Source organism: Dysidea avara, chromosome 4 (genome assembly GCF_963678975.1).
Source record: "Dysidea avara chromosome 4, odDysAvar1.4, whole genome shotgun sequence".
NCBI classification, from domain to species: domain Eukaryota; kingdom Metazoa; phylum Porifera; class Demospongiae; order Dictyoceratida; family Dysideidae; genus Dysidea; species Dysidea avara.
The window spans coordinates 37,928,732-37,953,971 of record NC_089275.1 but is presented as its reverse complement, the minus strand read 5'-3'; the positions used below and the strand labels follow the sequence as shown (position 1 = coordinate 37,953,971).

General features: G+C 39.2%; 1 protein-coding gene across 1 annotated transcript in view; it reads left to right on the top strand.

Moving 5' to 3' along the window:
• The first annotated feature begins 8,230 nt into the window (after positions 1-8,230).
• Positions 8,231-25,240, top strand: part of LOC136252033 (uncharacterized) — a 34,187-nt gene continuing 17,177 nt past the window's right edge. Inside the window, exons 1-10 of the mRNA XM_066044370.1 lie at positions 8,231-8,369; positions 10,053-10,124; positions 10,182-10,307; positions 18,693-18,747; positions 19,729-19,821; positions 19,880-19,945; positions 19,990-20,061; positions 21,578-21,850; positions 23,247-23,405; positions 24,411-24,542. Coding sequence (XP_065900442.1) covers positions 8,325-8,369; positions 10,053-10,124; positions 10,182-10,307; positions 18,693-18,747; positions 19,729-19,821; positions 19,880-19,945; positions 19,990-20,061; positions 21,578-21,850; positions 23,247-23,405; positions 24,411-24,542 — 1,093 coding nt within the window. The 5' untranslated portion in view covers positions 8,231-8,324. The remainder of the gene's footprint in view (positions 8,370-10,052; positions 10,125-10,181; positions 10,308-18,692; positions 18,748-19,728; positions 19,822-19,879; positions 19,946-19,989; positions 20,062-21,577; positions 21,851-23,246; positions 23,406-24,410; positions 24,543-25,240) is intronic.

Below are 25,240 nucleotides of genomic sequence, written 5' to 3'. Positions count from 1 at the left end.
TAGTGATGCAAACATAACCAATCCTAATTTTTCTGGAATAGAATATGAATGCTTAAATGGAGTAATTTAAAGTATAGATGTATGCTTTATTATACTCAATAATCAAACACTTCTATCAGTGCCTGAGAGAATTAGAGCAAAGTCCTACTGCATACTGTATGAATAGATCATAATGCTAAACTAAAACATCACTTAATTTTCTACATGAAAAATATGGTTGATTATGCATTAATTCTAAACATCATGTTATCTAATTAAGTGATGTTTTAGGAATGCAGTGATGTTTTGGTTTAGTGTACATGCACAGGTGGGTGTATTAGTATTACACAACACAGCATTGATAATTCTGTGAATCAATAAATTATTATGTAAAATGAATTATTAGAGCATTTGCCATTAGCACAAATCACTTTATGCTGCAACAAGTATTGGACAATTTAAACCTTTATAATAAGTCTCATTTTTAGTGCACTTCTGTGTACGTATGTTAATTGGAGTAGGTTATGTATAGGGCACTGCTGAAAAGCAGTAGTTTCCGTTTTCCCCTCAAAATTCACATGATTACACGAAATTTAAAATTAAGCTTGTAAGTAAGCATTTAAAGTTAATTGATGAGAAAACTGGATAATAAGCAATAAACTGAAGTAAGAAGGTACATAAAAGCTATGTAGCATATTAACAGTACTTTCAAGTTAATCTCAGAGGCAGACATTCAGGGGATACCAGCTAATAGGATCGTCACATTGTGACCAAATAAGGGGGTAAGAAAACTTTTGAAAGTGGTGATAACTGGTGGTATAATGCACACTCAACATCTAAAGTAGGAACACCCCACAAAAAATACCCTCTGAAATTAAAATTTAATCTTTAAACAATTTTGACTGAAATTGATTGAATAAGCTCTCTTTTTATGTATATACAATGGGGTGCCCCTTAGAACAACTTGTGGTAGGGAAGTTCTTGTCTATAACCCATTCATACTATGTTTATTCTAGCATCTCCTTTGAATTTAAAAGAATGGTGAATATGCGGTATACAATTGCAACTGTTTGTGTTAATAATGAACTCTGTGTACACTTACAGTTAGTCTTGTGGACCAAACTTTATTACTCATGGGTGGGGAGCCTTTATCTTATAATCTCTAATTGATATAAGCAAGGATTAGGGTCTGGCTCATGAGACTAATGTACACCTTCACAGTATCCCTCAAATGGAAATAACTGATTAGAGTACCAGTATTCCCTATTACAGTATGTAGTTAACTGTTTTTGTTTGCTAGTCTAGGGTTACATATACCTCTGATACACTTTGGCAGGAAAGCAGCCAAATTAATGTGCAATTGTACCTGTATATAGCTTCTACTAGCTCACAGTAAAACAATTAGAGGTGGTGCTTCAGCACCCTAAGCACCCCTTAAATCTGCCCATGTGCATTGGAATGCTTCACTAGTAATGATTATACCAGCATTGGTTTCCATATTATTGTGATAACATCATTCAGTGACTAACGTAATCATGATTAATTTTATTCCCCAACACTATAGTGTGTGTATTGTGAATTTTACTATTAGAAGAATTGTACTGTGCTTCAAATCATTTCTTTATTAGTGATTGAAATAGCTTTTTCAAGTACCAGTGTTTGATTTTGCATAGTTCAGTTATCATTCTTGCTCCAGATAACTGTACTTCAGGCCATCAATTCTCTCATATTAAAATAAGGAAGTAATAAATCTATGCTATCATCTTATATATTGTATTTATTTCAGCATTAATGTGCTGAAACCCCCAGCTTAGCTTTTAAAATAGCAAAGCCAAGTAAGGTACTGCACAATAAACTGAGTTTTGAGATGACAAAGGTGAGATGCATGATCATGAGTGAGGGAGACATGTATATAATTAAAAATGCTATCAGTTTTATCCTTTGTACATGTCCATTTGCTGTAAGTAATTAAAGTAAAAATTTGTCAGCACGGTAAAATAATTGGTTTGAAAATTATGATACAATGTGATATATATGTAAACAAGGTGGCAGCTGAATTTGCTGTAGCTAAAGTGAAAAGATAATATAACCTCATTATGGTGGTCAGGTCCAGCAAGTCCAGATGCATCTTCCACACTATATTACATTGATTAATAGGGTCACCTCATTAATGAAACCCATGATAAGTGACCCTAATACTGAAAACCTCATTAATGTGGTGAAAACAAAGTGGCTGTATTATCGAAGTTTTCAACAACAATCAAACACCTGGCTAGTTGCTAGTAGTGTACAATTGACGTGAATACATTATGACATAATTATATATAGTAGAGGTTAAAGGTAGAAATACACCATAATTATTCCATGGAATTGCAGATTGATCGGATTGATTGATTCTTATTTTAACTTCATGGTATATAGTCAGCAAATGCCATTCCTCCCTACCAGAGTACACACACACACACACACACACACACACACACACACACACACACACACACACACACACACACACACACACACACACACACACACACACACACACACACACACACACACACACATGCACACACACACACATACACACACACACACACACACACATACACACACAATAAACACTGTACAAACAACCAAAACCATACTACACAAACTTATCTAAGTAAAAGTCATTGACAGAGGATATAAATTCATCATGACTAGTAACACGTGTGTCATCATGATCAGTGAGAGGAAGTGGCAGAAGAACAGGAAAAGTTTTTGGTCGAGGAGAGATGACTTAGCAAAGCTATCCTTGCAATGTGTGTGATAACTATGTTGTGGTCAGCAATGGCGGATCCAGGATGGGACAGTTGGGGTAAATCCCTTCCCCCCCCCCCCATCCTCTGTGGAAGAGCCATCATACTATACATTTTATCAGTTTATACAACTCATGAAAACTGCATAGCTATTGCCACCATTTATTGCAAACTCACCTGAAACCGAAGTTAAAACAGCTGCCAAACTCCTTCTTACATACTAAGCGCCTCTAAAATAATTATCATGTTGCTGGTGTTTAAGATTTTCATAGCCATTTAAACAGCGTGTAAAGACTTCTCAACCATTTGCAAAGGCCATATATCAACTACTAAAGAGCAGTCATTGCTGTTAAAAAATACAGCAACAAAAGAATTACGAATCTGCTCTCCCCAACCCACACTGCTCCTGAATCTGCCCCTAGTCAGGGATGGCTGTTAAAAGGGACTACTTCAGGGATAATGGGATTACAGTAACTACTTCAGGGATATAATGGCTGTTAAAAGCATGAAATACATTGCCAGAATAAAAGGTATTGTTTCACAGCTATAGATTAGGCATTTTGCAGTGACAGCTACCTTGAATGCTTGGCCTCAGTTAATTCTGAGCTGGTTTTACCAGTTTGGTTCTGCCGGGTGGGTTCTGCAGTATAAGTGCATGGCCACTAGGTCTAAAAAAGCCACGTAGATGATGATGTTTTAGTTACTGTAGTTCTTCGTAATTTTAACTTTTATAAGATCTAAATAGTAAAGCTTTTGGATTTACATATGTAGCTAGCTATATGCCATAGTACAGTGCTTGAAGTAATCTGGCGAATGTTGGGTGGTCTGGAGACATAAATCCACCTGTCCATGGGCGGATCCAGGAGCTGGCAAGGGGAGGGGCACAGATTCACACCATTAAAAAGGAGAATTAACTACTAGTTGCAATCTGTTGTACACATAACAGCAAACAATCACCTGTCAGCAGTGTTTCACTGTTGAATTGTGCCATTTAGGCCATTGCAGAAGGTTGTAAAGTCTTACAAGGTGCTACAAAAGCTAAATCACCTGTCACAAGATAATTATTTCTAGAGGCGCTTAATACGCACGAAGGTGCTGGGTGACAGTTTGAGTTTAATTTCAGGTTAAATGTGTAGTAAAGAGAGGTAATATGTCTGCCTTTTAAGCTAAAAACTTGAGTAATAAACTGATATTGGCCTAACTGGCATTATTGAAATGATAGCTATTCTTTCTAAAAGAAAGGGCAGAGGAGGGAGGAGGGCATTTGCTCCAAATGCCCCATCCTGGATCCGCCATTGCTGTCACCCACTCTTAGAAGTTCAGTGCTGCTGTAGCTGCTGCTGCTGCTTGCTAAATGTTGCTGATCAAAGCGGCCGGAAGTTACGTGTAATTACGTATGTAATTACGTATGTAATTTGTTAGTACGTACAATTACGTAATTTGTAAATTTGCTGACAAAGCGTTTCATGGGCGTATATCGTTGAAGCTGGGTGAAATGTCAGAAGACCTACCAGACAACACTGAGCAAAGTGACGGAGGTTATGAATATAACTTTGTGGATAGGGTTCCTGACAGATTGATCTGCACGATTTGCCACCTGCCCAGCTGTGATGCACAACTGAGTGAATGCTGCGGGTACATTTATTGCAAATCGTGTGTTAAGAAATGGGAAAACACAACTGACTTGAGTTTTTCTTGCCCAACGTGTCGTGCTGAAAAGCTGAAAACTTTTGTACACCACGAAGCTAATCGTACAATAAAGGAGCTTGAAATTTCCTGTCCAAACTTAGGATGTAACTGGCAAGGCACGTTGGGTGAGGTGAACAGTCACTTTAAAGAAGCATGTGAAATGTCAGTACAATCAAAGCACCGTGAATTGCAAGTTGTGAATAAACATGAAAACTGGTTAATCAGCAAGACCATAAAAGGTTTCTACATCAAATGTTGGCACACAATATGTTGTAAGCACTCGGTTACTGAATATGTTGTACTAATCCTGTGCATCACCATAGCTTTTTTCACTGGTATTATTGTTAATATACAAACAACAGTTTGTTATAGCAGCGCTGTTAACAAAACATTCGAAGGTGCTTCTAATATTTCCGGCTCAGTATCTTTTCTATCTTGGTTTTTAGTCCAATTTGACAAATTGATACTTGCTCCATTGTCATCTGATTACATGAAGCCAGTGACATTGAAGATAGAAAACTTCACAGAGAAAATTAAAAGCAATGTCACATGGCACAGTAAACCATTTTTAACTTATGAAGAAGGATATCAGATTTGTATGAGAGTAGACGCTGCAGGATCTGGTGATGGTAATGGTACTCATGTGTCCCTTAAATTTCATCTTATGAAGGGTCCACATGATGACAAGCTGCAGTTGTCAGGTCGCTTTCCAGTAGATGGAGGATTTAACGTAGAATTGATTGATCAGTCTGGTAACGAAAATCACTATACTGACTACATTTCAATGGAAATTTATGAATGCTATGAGTGTGCTCAACGAGTATTAGATGATGAGATGGGCAAAGGAGTGGTATATGATCAGTTTATATCACATGATGCTATCCTTGATCAGAATTTTAGCTATCTTGTTAATGATACAGCCCATTTTAGAGTATCATATGCAGATACCAATTGGTTGTTTATATTTGTATTGATTCTAACCTTTGCTGTGGGATTTTGTTTGGTGTTGGGCTTAATATCCATTGGCTGTGTGGTATATTGGCGTGGGCTTAGCCATGATGAAACAAATTTGGCTGCAATGTTCCTTTTGCTATTACTGTTACTTGGTGTTATTGTAAGTATTGTGTATTTTGTAGTATTCACAATAGGAAGTGTTGTACTATGGGAGCTACTAACCTTTCTTTTTGTTGCACTTGCATTATACATACATCTAGGTATTTGCAAAAAAGAGCTGGAGGAACTAAACTTGATTATTAAAACACTCTGTGTCATGTTTATTTCAGGTAGTATCATAGCTTTAGTCATTGTTAAAATTACACTTCCAACACCACTGGCATGGCCATGGATTTAATCTGAACCTAAAGTAACTGTACATAGTGATGTTTAGTACTACCGTGTATTGATTGTGCGTATTATTGTTTATAGCTATGATACTATTAATTTTTTTCTTAACAAGCTAGCTATATGTGTACATCGTATCCTTAATTTCATGATACCTGTAAATATAAGCATAATATATATATACAACATACTGGTATAGCCATTATACACTCAGTAGTTAAAAATAACTATTATGGTTTCACAGTTCTGTGTCAAACACTTCCATGCACTAAGTTGCTAATTCCTATGATGGTAAAGGTGTTTGGTGAAACAAAATAGTGGAGTGGAATCACTGAACGGTGGACTCAGGTCATTGGATAATTTTACTTAGTGCTTACCATTACCTCCCACCTCTTTACGTTGTTCGGGATGTATAGTTAGGATTTTTTCTCAGCTGGACTAAGTTCTGATCAGCGTTCAAACCGGGTCGGGTCATCCCGGTCACATTTTCTCCGGGTCTGACCCGGTTTACAATTTATCCGGGTCTGACCCGGATTGGATCACGTGAGAAACGAAATTGTTCGTTTGATGACGTGGAACTTATAAACGCTATCGCGTAGCTCTTTCGTGAGCCACGCCCACTTATCGCATTACCAACATACGCTCAGCCACGCTCATTTGTTAGTAAGTGTAGTATGTAGTACGAAATTGAGGGTATCTATGGTGAGGAGTATAGCTATTGTCAGTAGGTGAATACCTTTTTTTTTTTGGTCTTAAACCTACGCTAGGCTGAAGTTGCAATATTTACTCAACACGAATCGAACGCTCAAAATGTAGACTCGTTCGCTCGCTCGAGACTAGCCGAAACACGTCTCGGCTTTAATTAATCTGGGTCAGTGGGTCATCCGGGTCAGCAGTAGTGACCCAGTTTCAACGTTGGTTCTGATGCATGGAATTCCCTTCCCACCACCTCAGCCATACCATAAAGTCTTATCCAACTATAATTTTTGAGTACATAATAATAGCTTTACACTTGAGAATGTCTATAGCTACTAGTGACTAAGGTTAGAATAAATACTGTTCTAAAGACCTGTTCAATAAATAAAGAATATTGATATTTTATTGACAGCAATATCAGTAATTAGAAGTAACAAAAAATAGTCAATTTAGTCCAACCTTCTGCTAGCTGCTGTATCTTCAGCCTGGCTGTACTGAGTCCTATCCTCTATTCTGCAACAACAACAAGAGCCTTTTACTCAAAGAACTATTCAAACAACACTCTTACCACTGGCTATAGACAGACTGAATTCCTGTTAAAAAGGTCCTTTTATCTTATCTGTTGACCTGTCATATGACATCACTTTTGTAGATTCTAGGTCATTTTATAAGGTTTCATCTACACATGTTGATGACTCAGTTTCTGTAAACAATTTAATGTTACCCTTTTCTTCAAATACTATTAGCTATTCCTAGAAAGAATGCTAGGAATAGTTGTAATTGCAATAGCTTTTTTTCTTGGTGCAGTAGATACACTTACAAAATAGTGTGGAGTACTGGGTAGTCACGCAGTCCCTCCACCATCCTACACTTCCATTCTGTTCACGATTCCATTCGGTCAGTTTTATTTAGTAGCTGCTTTCTCAGGGAGCATGCTACTAATTCCTATGGCTTTACATGCAAAATCTTGGTCTTCATTGATCTGTGCTGACTTTCCATCCCTTTTGTATCAGATGTGTTTGTGGTAATAAAAAAATCAACATCTCCAGTTCTAAGGATTAGGAATTCTACAAATTTTGAATCTAGTCTCACAGTTTTAGTTCTATACGCTTATTAAACTTTGATATCTGCTAGCTACCTTAGTATATTTGTAACAAATTAAAGTATGGAAGCAACTGTTTGGAGAATTTTGACTGAATGAGCTAGCAATTGAATTCTTTGAATTTTCTATGAAACACAGCAATTCCTCTTTTAAAGCCATAGCAGTCATACCTAAAAATGTATTTCCGTCTCAACTTAATATGTTTTATTCATCAAGTGGGGAACAGTATCTGTGCTGGTTTTACAGCTGCGTATAGTATGAAATTCACGGAAGCCATAGGAGACAGTTGCTTGCCCCTTAAGCAAATTTGTGACCGGACCTGCGAAAATAGGGCATGTGTAGTACTAGGCTGATGTGGGAACATGATTTTTGCCTACTTTTTCAAACTTCTATCACTCGTAACTTTTCATAGCTACCATTAGGCGCTCTGATTGCAATGCAATTTTCAGCTCTTGCATTTAGCTTGCTATTAGCTAATGGGCTTTAAGATGCAAAATAAAAGTGCAGACATTCTGTTCCAGACTTCCAGTACTGAGATATACAGTAACCTGTTGTGTGACGGGGTGTAGTTTGCGCCCACATGCCCTGTTTTCGCAGGCCAGGTCACATTTTATAAGAGGCCTGGTTACGCGGGCACGCCCACAAGTCATGTGGTTTATTCCAAGAATTGTTTGGGTGTTCTCCAACTCGCTTCAATAACCTTTGCGTTGTGAACCAGTATGTCGGGAAGTTTGCAGAATTTTCCAGTAAAAAACAAAGGAACGGTAAGTTAAGCGTAGTTATCTGTACTGTAGCTACGTACAGCATCTAGCCGAGGCTGGCTACACGCACTCACAATCTTGCAGTCATAGAGCGATTTTTCGCTAACACTAGCAATGTTTGTTGTGGACAAGCTCTGAAAAACTACTGCTGGTAGCACATTATTTCGAATACCTTTATTTGCTGGGCCAACGATGACCCATTAGATAACCATGCCACGCCCTATGCCGTAGCTATATAAAGTAGGCATTCCAGCCCGACTTCTAGAAAATAAATGGAGCTTTTATATGATGGAGTGTTGATTGCCAATCTCAGAACTATAATAGCTTGTTGGGTTGTACTCTTTGGCATACACAGTGCTTTAAAACTGAAAAAAAAGGTACTTTGGACTCCCCCATACATTTTAAAGCACAATTGAATTAGGAAGCCATCTAGCTAGCAAACTGGGTTGTTTTGAAACTAATTTTTTTTTTCCAATTGTTATTTTAACAGGGAGGAAGCATCAGCTGAAGCTGATGCTTCTAGTTACAAGTTAACTTATGAGAGTAAGCTGAGTATCCTCAAGGTTTATTGGATCTCAGCGATCTTTGTGTGTTTTGTGGTGAGTAAATTATTATGTTTCACCTACTATACACTTTTCAATATAATCAGCAACTAAAAAGTAAACAACTAAAGTGGAGGTGTCACAATGATGCAACGATATCTAAGGTGGAGTTGTGGTTTCAGTTATGGCATTTTTATTCCAACTTTGAAGTGGTTTATACTTTTGAGTTGGTGACACAACCATCAGAAAATTGTTGTGTAGTTGAAAATCACTAACCCGAGCAAAGTAACTACTTACTGTAAGTAATCACCAATACCTTCCACCTGACAGGGTGTTTTTAAAGTTTCAAAGTACTCTGCATATATTACAAGCTAGGCTTTAAAAGATTACGAAACAACACAAAACTTACTTAGATGTAATGCGCATGATAAAACTTAAGATTTCCATGATGATCATGCATCGTGTGGACAAACCCGTAGTGATTTTTCATCCCCATTGGAGCTTGGATGATGCAAGTTAAATACACATTGTTATTTTGTACCATGCAGGGTTTTATCGGGGAATGTATGGAATTTATTTTTTTATTGAAAGATATCGGATGCTGGAATGCATAGCTACTATAAGTGCAATTTTCTTTTAAAAGCTAGCTTTGACATTGGAGGAAGTGCTTAGCTCGGTACTTAGAATAAGGCAAAGACTGCAAAGTTGGTTGTGCCTCAGGTTAATTGTGCATGCAACTTGCAGATTTGATTTTAGCTAGTTGTCCCTAATAACCTCAATATCTCAATATGTGACAAAAGAGTGGTCGACCACAGACTGTCCAAAGTGGGAAGAAACTATCCTCATTCTCCTCTTGACTCACTGTAGCAACTGGTGGCATGTATATTATAGCCAGAAGAGCAATAATTATTTTCTATTGCAGTTTGTGCAATAGTATACTAATTTTGGACTTTAGTACTTGCATGGCTTGTTTCCTGCATGTATTACCATGTCCTTTGAATTTTCACAATCCTTATACAAGGTGGTGGTGGTGGTAGCTATTTAAAAGGTGACATTTCTGTTTGATATTTTAACAACAAACTATTTTTGTGTAGCTAGTCTTTGCTGCTGATGTGTTTGATATCATTTATTAATTTTGTTACAGAAATCAGCACACCATCTTTCTGCTTCCCAAGATCATCAGGCATTGAATAATGATATATCTACTTTGATCAAAGTATGAAATCTCATGTAATTGTAATATCGCAGTGTATATATATAGCAAATATTTTAGAGTGAAAATCATGCCATTTCTGAACTGAAGTTGGGAGTTACTGCACTGGAACATAATGCTGAAATTTTGGAGAAAAAGTTAAACCTCATATTACAGGAGCTTGATAAATACAGGTCTGAAGTTGAGGTATGTTACTGTATGTATTGTTGTTTCATGTACTGTTATATATGTGCACTGCGACAAGCCCAGGAAAACCATTTGCTGTAAGTAATATGCACCAAAACCTCAGTACAATCATCAAGCACAATTTACGCAGAGAATTGATCTTGCCTGCCTGTTGTACTTATATGCTTCACTAAGCTTGATCCATATAATATTATTTACATGGTTTTCAAAGAGAAGAGTATTTAAAAAAATATCAGAACCTATCACAAATTAAGTGGCATTTGCCTGTCTTAGTGAGTTACAGATTTTTGCTACTGCATCCATCACTTGCAATCAACTTATCCCATTTGCAATTTAATTTGTCACTTTTGCAGTAGAATTTATTGCTTTTGCAATTGAATTAGTTGACACACTTGCAGTAAAATTAGTTGTGTTTGCATCATGAAGGAATTACTGGATGTATATAATTTTCAGAGGTGGAAAATTCAGTTGCTCACCTAATGACATAATATCCGTCAATAGTGAACTACAGTGGCTGGAATCTTTATCAAGCATGCTGGAGACAAATTAAATACTGAATACAACTAATTACTACAAGTTTTTGTTGGTTAACAATCATTGCAGCTGTTGCATAGTGTTCTTGTTTAGCCAGCTAGGTACTCACTGATTAATTGTGACAATATTTTCTGTAAAGTTAACTGACATTCTAATGCAATAGCAGCCAATTCTACTACAAGCAGGTTGAGTTCAATTTCCAAGGCAACAAATCGAATTGCAAAAGCAACAAACTCTATATTGCAAACGTGACGAATTCAATTGCAAACAGGACAAAGTCAATTGCAAAGGTATTGAATTTTCTACAAATTCTTCAAAGTCAAACTATGTATGGTTCATTAGTAATTATTGCTAACAAAATATTAGAGTTATGGCAACATTAGAGAATTTTGGTAGTGACACATAGCAAAAAGCAAAACTTCATGAATAAAATGTGACCAGACATGTGAAAATCCAACATAACCGTGCAAGCCTAAATTTAATTAAGCATAAAACACTGAATACAATGGGGTGAAATGCTTGCATAATAAATTCCATGAATATTTTTAACACTTTGTTCTCAGTGAAGAAAGGGTGTAACAATAAACCTGGATACCATCTTAATATTCACCTACTTGAAACTCTTTGTTTCGTAGCAGTACTCTCAAGGATACACAAGTTATAGGTGTTTGTTTACATCACATTGTAATGATTGTACGTGATCAATCCTACTTCACTGATTTCACGTTTGCACGTAGTGAAGAATGATACAAGGAAGACCTTACCCAGCAATCAATTCATGGTGAACATGATTAATGTTGGTCACTTGACTAACCTTTCTTATGTGCCCTTGCTCCTAAGATGCCAGTCCAGTAGAAGTTCTTCGCCTCCCACAAACTGATGTTTGTGGTGGTGGTTTGGTAAATGTACTTTGCCCTGATTGCCATGTTTGGTTCTTTAAAATTATTTCTTCCTAGTTTTTGAGGTCAAATATCTAAGGCCCTAAACTTCTGAAACAATTCTCGATACTTGGGCCAGGAAGGGATTTGGCATCCAGAGGCATTCTGTGTGCCAAGTACCTTCCCTTAAGCCACATCTATGTTGGCAATATACTTATAAGTATATGGCAACCGTCCTAATTGGGCGCAGTACTATCACATTCCTCTTATCAGGAATGGAGATGCTGCAAGTGCAGCTAGAGCTGTGGGTAAGCTCTGCGTCAGAGCGGCACGACCAGCATTGCCACCATGTGACAGCATGCTGATGCACCCTCTGACATGTGTGGAGCTGACCCATGCTCGCAAAGGAGCAAGAGGCCAACACTCCAGCTGAGAGACAGCACAAATGCTAGGCTGGAGCTCTCTGTAGACAAGGTGATTGATGGTGCTCCTTGAGAGCGGCCCCATCAACACCACCTTTGAAGGAGCTAACATTGACCCATTGGGGAGTCGCACATCGATGCTCCTGTTTGAGTGGCCTAATCTGTAGCTAATGAATACAACACAAGTTAGCCATACATATATGCACATATGCATCTGCAGTAAGGTGGCAATACACAGCATAAAATTACCTATTGAGCAACGGTATATGGAAACATAAATTTGTAACAGTGTACCCCATGACAGATTGTAGGTGTGAGGTCCTGATATCAGAAGCACATTGTAATTGCTTTATTTGCTATTATTGATTGATTGATTGATTTATAGCAGTTCTGGTACTACTGAGCCAGAGGTATGGCAGCAGGTATGAAGAGGGGGAGGGGGAGGTGGGTGATGTTTTTGTTGTCAAGCGTTAGCGTCAGCTTCTACTTCTCGATCACGTGTTAGTGCGCATGCGCAAAGTCACTATTCCTATTAGTGCACAGCTATTCTAATTAGTTCCCGTCAATCCCATTTGCTGTCACACTCTATGGTGGACTGTCTGGTGCTGCTGTCGTTCTCAACATTAACTAGGTTTAAAGGTATTTTAAACATTATTTAATGTTGGTCACTTGACTAACCTTTCTTATGTGCCCTTGCTCCTAAGATGCCAGTCCAGTAGAAGTTCTTCGCCTCCCATAAACTGATGTTTGTGGTGGTGGTTTGGTAAATGTACTTTGCCCTGATTGCCATTTTTGGTTCTTTAAAATTATTTCTTCCTAGTTTTTGAGGTCAAATATCTAAGGCCCTAAACTTCTGAAACAATTCTCGATACTTGGGCCAGGAAGGGATTTGGCATCCAGAGGCATTCTGTGTGCCAAGTACCTTCCCTTAAGCCACAAAAGGAGACCCTCTGTAACTACATAGAGAGGAGGTGTTTCCTTTACCCAAGTATCAAAGTTCCTGTGTGAGTGCCTGGTATCCAGATGCAAAGGTATGGCATCACCCACAACTGATAACATGTATTATATTTACATGATTATTATGTACATTCATACAATTTGAAGTCTGCACTTGGGTAACTCCATAGTATGTATACACTAACGAAAGAAAACTGTTTGTGTAGTTTAGTTGTACTACTGATTCCCAGTAGCAATTGACTTGGAGAGTTTAGCTACCTCAGTGGGTGGAGGCCGGATATATCGCTGGAAGGCATTGCTTCTCCAGCGACCTAGCATCTGGATGTGGATGTCTGAGATGTTTGCCAGTGATGCCAAGGTTGCTGCTCCTATACGAAAACTATGGGTATTATAGTGGTGCCTGTTTAACTTCAGTTTCCCCATAAGGCTTTGGAGAGCTGAGCGGAACATAGAATTTGTCCAGCCTTTTCCTTCCTTGGTGATGAAAAGAGGGCCTGGGTGACTGTTTCGTCTTGCCAGGTAAGATAGCACTGCTTTAACTGGACAAATAGTTGTGTCGGTGGCACCGACGTAGACTTGTGCACCTTGTTTGAATGGGTCCGTCTTTGACTGCTTGAGAAACAGTTGAAGTAGGCGGGGTTGGTTCTGTTGTCAACCGTGACATCTTGAAGTGAGAGGTGGCGGGATGAGTTGTATGAGCCCTTTGAGGGGATTGTGAATTCACTGACTCTTAAAAAGCCGAAGAAGGCAAGACAGCACATGGCCCACAGGGTGGTGTTGTCATAGGTGGGTTGTTTAGACAGGAGATGTTTGATTTTTCCAAGTAGCTGAGTGGTGATTGGGAGACGCTTCCTCCTTGAGTGAACATCAGCCTGACGCTTTTTAATGCCTCTCAAGATGAGGTGAAGCCGGGGTGTCAGTTGTTGGCTGAAATGACCGTGCAGTCCTTTACAGATGTGCAGGTGTCTAACTGCTGATAAATACACTTTAATGGTTCCATGGGAAACATTGGAAACTGCCAGGTGAGTTGTAAACAGCGTCAGAGCACCTTCGGATGCAGGGAGTGGCTTAATTCCTGCTGCCTTGCAGAAGTGAAGATATCTTCTTTGACCAGCCATGTAGGTGGATCTGCTTGACTTGGACAAGCCAGTTTGCAGGAGCTTTTGGGCTTTGCTAAGGAGCCCACGAATGTGGGTATTCTGCTGGTGGCCACCTATAGGTGAATGACCAGCAGGGATCTAAAAACATTCCCCATGACAGTGTGCCCTTATGCATTTTTATTTATTTATTTTTTTAAAAAATTTATTTATTCTGAATAAGCAGTGTGCACTTAATACATTCTATTATTAACATTCTCAATGAACAGTATGCAATCATACATTTGGGAACAAAGACACCGTGCGGCTAAGTGCAGTATACAGTTATAACATACACTGAGTTATGTGTGAGGTGTTTGTCTGGTGCATTCAGATCACTAGGAGTGGATCTGCAGTCTGTTCATGGTTCGCTTGAAGTGGCGCAGAAAAGAAGGTGAAGTCCAGTCCTGCTTTTGGGGTGATACCAGTTTTAAAAGGGGTGTTGGCATCGTCACAGGGATTCTGGAGACATGAGGGTTTGCCTGAAGAAATTCCATTGCTTTATTTCTTGAGAGCTGGTCCGCGGCAATGTTTACTGCTCCAGGGATATGGGAAGCAACTACTCTGATGTCGAAATGAGCAGAGAAGAACCAGAGACATCGCAGCAAATGCATGGTAACTGGTTCCTTGGAAGAACCTTTGTTAATAGAATCAACGACATTCCGGTTATCGCACTTGAATTCTACTCTGTAGCCAGATAGTAAAGGCCCCCATACGGCACAGCTTAAAACTATTGGGACAAGCTCCTTGGTCATGATGTCCCTTCGTGACCACTCGTTGCACCACGCCAATTGCATCCACTGAGTCCCAAAGACTGCACTGCAGCCCCAGGTTCCCGATGCATCGGTGAGTATCTCATGGTCAGGGAGAGAACAATTGAAGAAGCTGCGACCATTCCAAGAAGAGGCAAAGAGGTGCCACCATCTTAAATCAGACTGGAAGGCTGTGTTAAGGCGAGTATAATAAGACAGACGCTTGAGGCGAGCTGCTGTGCGATACATTCTGGATAAGAATGTCCTCCCTGGGGATACTACCTTAGTAGCATGCTGTAGAAGGCCCACCAATGAAAGTATCTCTCTTTTAGTGGCTTTCTTTCGAGTTAACGAGGAAGCAACTTGGAGGCGGATTCGTTGTAACTTGTCATTGGGCAAGCGTGCCTGCATGCTTTGGGAGTCTAGTGTAATCCCTAAGAAGGTCAAGCAATCTGAGGGTCCTTCAACCTTCTCTAAAGCCAGGGGAATTCCCAGCGTAGAGCATATATCCTTGATCTCAGATAGGTGATTAGAGCATGTGGGGGACTGCGGGGGGCCCATCGTCAGGAAATCATCCAAGTAGTGGAGTACTGGTGTGACCTGCTGTTGTTCAAGTATCCATGACAGTAGATCCGCCAGAACATTGAATAACTTGGGGGCGGACCTGAGTCCAAAGGGTAGGCAGGTGTCAATAAATATGTGCTGATCCCATCTCATAGCTAAGAGATGGCAGTCTGCTGGGTGAACCGGTAGATGGCGAAAGGCACTCTTGATGTCTACTTTTGCCAGCAGTGTGCCCTGGCCAATCTGCTTGATATGTTCAATTGCCGAGTCTACTGTAATGTACTTCAGGGAACACAACATCTTGGGGATTCCTACATTAACACTTCCCTCGATAGGATGAGAGAGGTCGACTATCAGCCTCCACTTGTTAGGCTGGTGGTTCTTAGGGATGACCCCAAACCGACTGACGTGTGCCTGTGGGACTACGGATTTTGGAAAAGGGCCAGCTACACGTCCGAGTGCCATTTCCTCAGTCAGATAAGTCTGCACTACGTCTGGGTGCTGGAGTGCACAGCTTAAATTCTGTTTAGCTGATTTCAGTGGTGTTGATTGATCTCTAAAACCGATACGAAACCCCTCAGTTAGTCCAGTGATGAAGAAATCCACTAGTGGCCTGTTTGGGTGGTCTGTCAACATCCTTTTCCAATGGTCTACCCTCAGCAGTGTAGAGATTACTGTGGCCCCTGGTGGAACTCTTACAGTGGCTGGAGTTCTGCCCTAGTGGGATGACCACACTGAAATCCATTTTTCATAGTTGCAACGCAGGTCTTCAGTGTGGACTCCAATAATGTGCTCCTCTGTCATCACTACAGAGGGGGAAGATGGCGATATATATGTATGTGTATGTAGCTACTAATTGTATGTGTGCATGCTTGTGCTAATTGAATCTGGATATCTAACATTCTCATGCCGATGCACAACACTCATGCTTTTTTCATATTTAGGTGGATACTCAAACTTAATAAGAAACCTTGAAACAAACACAATAGCTACCTAAAGTGGTGTGCTGTGCGAGTAAGCAGAGTAGTTCCAGAAAAAAACAGACAAACAAAAAAACCAAAAAAAAACCACAGTCATTAGTAAGTTGAGTACTTTACGGCATCAGGGGTCGTCTTTCAGCTTGCTTGTTTACACGTTGGGTAGCTGGGCATTGGGATGCCTAATCATGCCTTATGCTGCCTATCTTGCTCCTTGGGGCTGTGAACACATCTGTAACACACATGTTCATAATGGCAAGTTGTCCGAGTGCACCCATTGGGGCTATCATTCCAATCTAAGCAGATTGCCATTTTCTTGGGAGGGGGCAGGTTTTGGCGAAGCGGTCGCTGAGAGTAATTGAGGGGAGGTGGGTGAATGTTGGGGCCCTGAGCCTGGTGCCTTCTGATTGCCCTGTCTGGGAATGCTGTGTTCCAGATGGTGATGTCAATTACAGACCACTGTTTGGTGCGGGAAGCAGATGCTTTGAGGCGAAAGCGGCGGTCATACAGGATCCATTGTCTCTCATGGCAGAGCTGAAAAGCCCCAATTATAATGTTTTGATAGCCGATCAAGTCAGCGATGCGTTTTGGTTTACAGCGAAATATTATGGCCATGTATATGCCGAAGCACTGGATCCAATCCACAATGTCGAAGACTTCCGGGGGTCTCCTGTGTGATCCTGTGGGCTGATCACCTGAGTTGAAGTCCACTGACTCCAGGTAATTGGGATGAAGCTCTGCCATCTCCACAAATAGGCCTTCTTCCACCCGCTTCACAACTTTGAGGGGGACGGGGGGGATGCCGTTGCTGATCAGTACTGGTGGGTGCAGCTTCTTGGATGAGTAGACAGACCCTGAGCTGGAGCTGTCAATGCTAATAAGGTCATCCTCTAACTCCTGAACATGAGGTATCTGCTCGCCATCAGGAAGCTCATCAAAGGCTAAGGAGATAGGAGAAAGCAGGCTGCATGCAGACAGTTTATCGAGGGAGCATAATGTGCAATATAGGTATTGGTGCTGCAGCTTGCCGTGAAGTTTGTTAATGCATTTACATAGTTAGCCACTGTATATGGTGTGCTTTATATAGAGCTACCACGAGACCACACAAAACATTACTAGTGTGCTTTATATAGAACGCTATATAGGTTGTCATTATATAGGGTACACTGTATACTAAAGGATTGTACAGTATGTTGTGCAACTAATTACCAAAGTCTTCGTGCTCCGCGTCTTCCTCCTCTGAACTGGACTGGGATTCACTGCTGGGCGACTCGTCTTGGCTCTGATGGCGTGCTGTCGAAGACACTCTTCTAGAGCTGTTACCATCCCTACGTGTGCATCGGCTGCCTTTCCTTGCATCCGGTACCTCGTGCCAGTGGGCGTCGGCGACTGCTGCAACTATCCTCGGAATGTCAGCTGTTGTCAAAGGGCGTGCTTCCAAAGAACTCCCCGTCTTTGTTCTCTTCTGACTCGGGTTGCTGCCGCTATTTGTACGCTTCCTCTTCGTACCGGTAGCAGTACTCTTGTTTCCAGCTGGGGGAAACTTCTGCGGAATTGTCTTTTTGCTAGTCGAAGTGGTCTCCGTATTCCGGCTCCTCTTCTGTAGTGGTGTCTTCTGCGGTGGCGTCTTTTTCGACTGTGATCCCGTCGAAGTCGTCTCCGTGTTCCAGGTCTTCTTCTGTGCTGGCGTCATTTTTGACTGCGATCTTGTCGGCATGATGTTTTTGTTGTCAAACGTTAGCGTCAGCTTCTTACTTCTCGATCACGTGTTAGTGCGCATGCGCAAAGTCACTATTCCTATTAGTGCACAGCTATTCTAATTAGTGCCCGTCAATCCCATTTGCTGTCACACTCTATGGTGGATTGTCTGGTGCTGCTGTCGTTCTCAACATTAACTAGGTTTAAAGGTATTTTAAACATTATTTAATCAATCTCTCTATTGATACTATTTTATAGGGCTGTAACTCGCAAAGTTATTGGCGCATGAGACTTAAACTATACCAGAGCATACACTTGGCTAAGTAGATTGTAAACATCTAATAACTGAAAAATGCTCAATTGTGTTGGGTTTTTGCAGATCCTGTCATAAATATTTTTTATTTCCTCATCACAGTATCCCACTTATACGGTATGTATAATCATCAAATTTTTTTTTATTAATATAGAGATTTATCAGCCGAAAAAATGAACTAGAAGCTAAGGCACATCAACTTAAAAGAGGTACATATATATACAACATGATATGTGTAGCAAAAAAGTACAATTTGTTAAGCCCTACTTGGTGTCACTCAACATTCATTTTGTGTCTACAGTAAAATGCAAATTATAACAGGCTGGAAATTGTATTCTAGCATGAAAGGTGTATGATAACTAATTAAGTTATAAGTTTCATAATGATCAATTGTGCTGTTCACCAGTTATGTATTTCATTTATTTAAATGTAGCTCTCTATACTTTCCTCATTTATTCTAATGTAATTCATTTGTTATTAAACAGTCTTGTAAACCAATGGATGTTGTGCTACATATTTCTTAGAAAACAGTGTTTACTTACTTTCTAATCACTTTGAAATGAATACAACAAGGAGCATTTTGCCATTAACCATATTGTATTAATAATAAAATATACATAATAGTGAAGCAAATGGCTATTCCACTTCATTTTCAGGTATGTTCCACCTGTTATACAGTATTATAAAACGTCAATGAATAGTACAAGAAGGGCTTCTACAATCAATACACTCACTACGGAAATTATGACCTAATCTCGTAACAGCCAGCTTGCATTGAAGCCGCCACGCGTTTCCACAAATCAACATCTTCAATGTAATGGAGAAGAAAATAGGACACTAAGGAGGACAAAATTAAGTCCATGATGTATACACTGTAGCTGCTGCAGTTGATAAAAAGGCACATCTCGGGTTGAAGCAACATTGAACAGTGAAGAAATCAAGCCGGTAGCATTAACCATAGTCAAGTTAGCTATGCTTGGCTGAAGCCAGTTAATAGAGAAGTTTGAATAGAAAATTTTAAAGATATCATTGGAAAGGTTTGGTTGAAGGCATTTTGGTTTGGTTATGCTTAACCGATACTGCCAAGCTGTTTTGAGGGAAAAGTGAGGCTGTATAGATATTGAAGATCCAAACTTCCACGATCCCTACTATACATGATTGGTATTAATACACAGTTTTATTGCATGTAGGTCTGAAAAAGCAACAGCCACTGCATTCTAGTAAACCTAGGGGAGATACTGCCAGCAAAATGAAAGGCACTACTTCTGTACCATTGCCATCTAGTAAGTGTTAGTATAGAATAATTATACTGTACTCACTGAATGTCAATAAACAACTTAGCAACTGCTGTTGGTACTACTGCTAACACTTCACTTGCTACTGCAATATCTCCAATTAATCAACAAGGTAGTAGCTACCATATATACATATCTGAATGTTGGTTTATGTAGGTACTAGTAATTATGCACAAAGCTCTGTAGCATCCAGCGTGTCAATGCCACAAAAATTAATTGATCTAGAAGGTACGCAACATTGAATAAATTAGCAAAACTATGTATCTTACTATTCAGTAAAGGGGGTGCAATTCTTCTGTGGATTTTGTTGTGCCATAACTACTTGCTGTTGTAATTTTGCATTTGTCCTAATAATTAGCAAGTAGAAAAAGCACATGTTAAGTCTCATTACAGCTTGACATGCACATCGACGTTGTATTTCGTAGTAATGGTGTGTGGACTCATCTTGTATATGTACCATAAGTTAAATTATTTGTCACAATGAAGTAATTCAAATTATACTGTGCAATTAGAAATATAATAAAGTGCTCTTCACAAATATGAACAAGCTTGCAAATCACGGGAATACCTCTACTTTGATGACTTGCAAGTGTATTATACCATATAATTTTTCATGGTACATAAGTTTCACAATATTCATGGTTATTAAAGCTACCATGAAATTTTATCATGTGAAAGTGTGTGTGTGTGCGTGCGTGCGTGCGTGCGTGCGTGCGTGCGTGCGTGCGTGCGTGCGTGCGTGTGTGTGTGAGCAACATCAATGGGTACCTGGTGTAAACTGGGGAAACAAATTCTCAACTGTCCTTGTCTTGCTTAGTGATGTTGAGGTCATTGTGGCAATTTTGGTTCTCTGTGAGACCTGGATAGTCCTCCTGCGAGTTACTAGTCCTACCCCAGCACTAGACTCGAGTGCTTGAGTGGTACACAGTTATCCCCTCACTGGGCAGCAATAGGAGTGTTTTGCACAACTGCTGAAGGCTTTGCTTTGCTGTGTGTGTGTGTGTGCGTGTGAGTGAGCCACAAGTGTCAACATGTGCAGCGAAGAAATGACCGCAACATTTATAGTCTTGATGCTATTGCTAAGGATATCACATCTACTAGTACAACTTTCTCTATAGCAGTCACTTTGATATAACCAACTCTGACATTTACTACAGTACCTCAGTCATTATTCCCCATAGGGTTTGCCACTACAGTACTACTTAGTTCAGATGCACTAGATCCTTCATAACTATGTGGTCAAGAATGAAAATCTTCAAATCAATCAACAATGATCTGTATTTTTATGTGAAATTTCAAATACAAAAATCCTGGGCTAAAAGGCATCCGTGAAATTTAAAGCACAGAAATCATGACCAAGTCTATAACCATGAAAAATAATATACATACAATAAAAAATTTCCAGGTACATAATTATATGGTATGTTATCATGCTACGGCTATTCAATTTCTAGTCCCAAAGAAACTTTTAATTGGCATTGTAACACAAGTTGCAGAATTCCTGGTGCGTGATGTGGTGTAGTGTGCTCCATTTTTCAGGACAGTTGTATATACAGTAATTGTCTGTTAGAAAGAAAAAAAAACAGAAACTTTATAATTTTTTCTGACACTATTCCAGGCCGAACAAACATCCGTGGTTTAAATTTGAATCCGAGGTGGCAACTACATTGTTATAAATATCACCTGCCACTAGTATTGTCTTTTTTGTGTTTTATTGCATTTTTTAAAATCTGCTCATACGTAGGTTTGTCAGAGTTGAGGTCATGTTATGATGATATTATCAAGAACATGCCTGACAACTATTATGAGACTGCAGAACTATTAGAAAGAGAATTGTGTGATACTCACATCTCATCAATATTTGAGTGTTCTCACTTTACTGCTGCTAATCAGATAATACTGGAGTGTCTTATGGAACGAGTGAATTGTAAAGCAGATGTTTTAGATCTTTGTGAAAGATTGTCAATGTTGAAAAATCATTCTCATTTAATTAAGACAGTAGAAAGTCTCAGAATTGGTTAGTACAATGCCATGAAGTGTTTGATGTGTACTCAATTTATGTACTGTATTACCTTGTTAAATACCACTCCTCTAATACTGTAGTTGCTGCATTTAAAAAAGTGACCATGCTGTTTTTTTACAACAACATAAATGCCACCTTTGAATAAATGCTACAGCTATTGATGGAAGTGTTGTTCTAAGGAGCTACATAGCTACTGTAGCTGCTAGCAGGAAGAAGAAATGGAGAGTCTTGTATTAATATCAAGAGTATATAGTGGGGCAGGGAGAGTGTTGAACTGTGTTATAGGCTGCAAAAAATGAGTCCGTAAAATAACTCGCATATCTTCGTTTCCTCTCGTAAACCTGACTGATGTTGATTTTCCAGGTTTGGCACATTACTAGTTCAAGGTGGTTGTAATCAAAACAAAACAAGTCAAAAGGAGGAAAACTTGGTCCGAGGCCTGTCAATCAATTAGACGGAGACGGCTGCAAGGAGACAGCTGCAAGGGAGATGTCCCCTAATTTTTGTGCTGCACCCGACTTTGCACCGGCAGCACACCTCCATGGGCCAAAAGGATGATTTGAAACTCTGTCTAGACATACATATCAGTTTCTCTAGAAAAACTGTCGAGACAATGGATGGCAACCTTAATGAAATCTCTAATGAAGATGTCACGTGCAAGGTTGATACTTATGATGACCCAGAGTACTGCACATGTGGGAACTGGAACAGCAAGACAGCATTAATGTTTCTGGTGGTGTTTGCTGTCCAGCTTAGCTGCCTGCATCGTTTTCTTTGTACCAAGTTCCTTTGTGCAACGTGCCATACTTTGTTGACTTTCACTCAGTAACTTCAGTTTCTTCACGTGTATGCGTGCGCATACAAAGTGCACCCACTTCTCTTATTAGTCACTAATCAACACAAATTACCAAGACATTGGAACGATGCCATAGGACTGTATGGGCTCATTTTTCACAGTGTATAGCACAGTTAGACACTCTCCCTCCCCATTATATACTCTTGGTAATATTTACAGTGAGGAAAGGAGCAAAAGTTGTTCTACCTGTACATCATGTGGCTGGTTATCCTTTTTAGTACACATCACGGTAAAATGTACTAGAGCTACAAAATATGGCATCCTTATAATAACAGGAATTATTAGATGTACTGATTAGTCACCACGCATAAAAGCAGCTTACATTAATGCCATAGCTTCCCTTGAATAGTAGCTGTAAGGTATGAACCACCATAAATTACGAAGAAAGTTTGCAGTTAACACATAAAGGTTCTGTGGACACTTTTGTTCCTAGAGTTACACAGAAGTGTTCAGAGAAGTGAATGTTTCTAATCAGCCTCAATTATTATGCATTAATGTAATAAATTATATTTGTCCTTTTACTACATATAATAGCTGTGATGCAACACTTGCAAGAACAACAGCAGAAAAACAAGCAAGCATTAGATGGTCACAACCTCAATGATCATGATCTTAACAGCACACAGTCTAGTGACAAAAACAGCACCAAAGTAACACATCAACCAAGTCTTTCTCCAGGAAATGCAGATAAAGGTATACATGTAATTTACTGTACATGTGTACATTGTACCAATTTTACATCATTAAGTTTAATAGTAAAGATCACAAAACCTCCCCAAAAAAGTAATCAAAAGCCAGTTTCAGACATCCATTGTGACAATATTGATTTTTCAAAGATTTTCACACAGTTTTAATACTGACTGTCGAACTGATTGACTGTTTACATGATGTCTTCATATAAGGATGGAGAAATAGCTCAGAATGTATTTCCTTGGTTTAATGCTGCACCTCTAATAGTAGCTGCACTTGAGTAGTGCCACAATCATTTTGAAAATAAGTGCTTAATTCTTGTTTTTGAGCATCGAATAGTGGTCGAGTTTCCGCATCAATTTTTTTAACTAAGGTAATATATGCTGTGACATAAATACAGTACATTACACTGCAGGTCACATACAAAAAAAATCAACATTTCTGAATGAAACATCCCAGGACATACAATTTGCATGGGTAAGTGTAGCTTGGGTTGAGTTAAATAAGTAGCTATAGATAATGTGGCATGGATGACTTTTACTGTTTAAGACAACGATGGCAAGGAGGATAGATAGATCTACCATGACAATGGCCCATACTACCCTAAAATGTGTGTAATATCTTATGGTCTAGCATTGCCAAATAGTTAGATGTTTGTTTATAAACATACATCTGCTGTTACTAAAGGCACATAACTTCACACAGAAATACTTAGAATGGCTAGCAATATGGGACTGTGGATCCTCAACTATCTGAACTCCTGGGATCTGACCAGATAACTGAGAATTCCGTATTATAATTCTGATATATGCTTAAACAATGTATCTAGCATATAAACTTCTATGTACAGTACTTAACTAGAATTCCAGAACTCTAAAAAAAAACTTATCATTTCAGTGTTCCTTAACCAACGGTTTGGAAAACTGATTTTAAGATTAACCAAGGCTCTTCTGTATGCTATATGCAACTTACACAGTTATAATGATTACACTGTATGTATTTGTGTAGCTGATGGTGAAGCCAGTAGCTTCCATTCTGCAGCAACTTCTAGTAACATCCAATCACAAGCCATGGGACTAATCAACCAGATGGGCATGGGTCAGCTATTATCTACTTTAACTGGAGGAGCAATGGGTTTAGGTAAATTTATTATTGGTTATGTGCTATTGAAATTTTGAAAATCAGCACACAAGATTGTGTGTTGAGTGGTCAAGCAATGAGCAATGAAAATCATGCACGATCCCAGAACCATTAGTAATGTAATTTCACTGCATCTGCAGCTTAGTATTACCTGGTAGAAAATGAAGTTCGGTTTTGCAATGCCATTATGTGATGGGACAATTTTCATACTGAATTTGAGCTGAGACTACCTTGATCTGTATTTTGTTCTTATTTTTGGCCTTTTGCGGCACCTACACTACAGAAAAAATCACCATTACTCGTGCATACTTTATATTCAACTCTTTAGATATGAAGGATAGCAAGAACATACATACGTATGTACTGAAGCACGCATTTGCACCACTGCTACATAAAATTATATGTGTTCATGCAGCAAAAGTTAATGGGATGTAAAAGAGGTAGGTGCTGCTATTGGACTCCTTAGATCTACAAACTCACTATACCACCACAAAACAGCTACATAATTACAATACATCCTGTTTGGTTTTGTAAACACACAGTCCAACCTTATCGGTGTAACGTTTCTCTTGACAGTTTGCTTATTAGTTTATACTGGCTGAGTTTCTTTTTAGTGCATTACCTAGTAGGCTGTACGTAGCTCTGCTTAGCATACCACTATAAGTGCTATACATAGGTATGATATTTTATTAAAATCA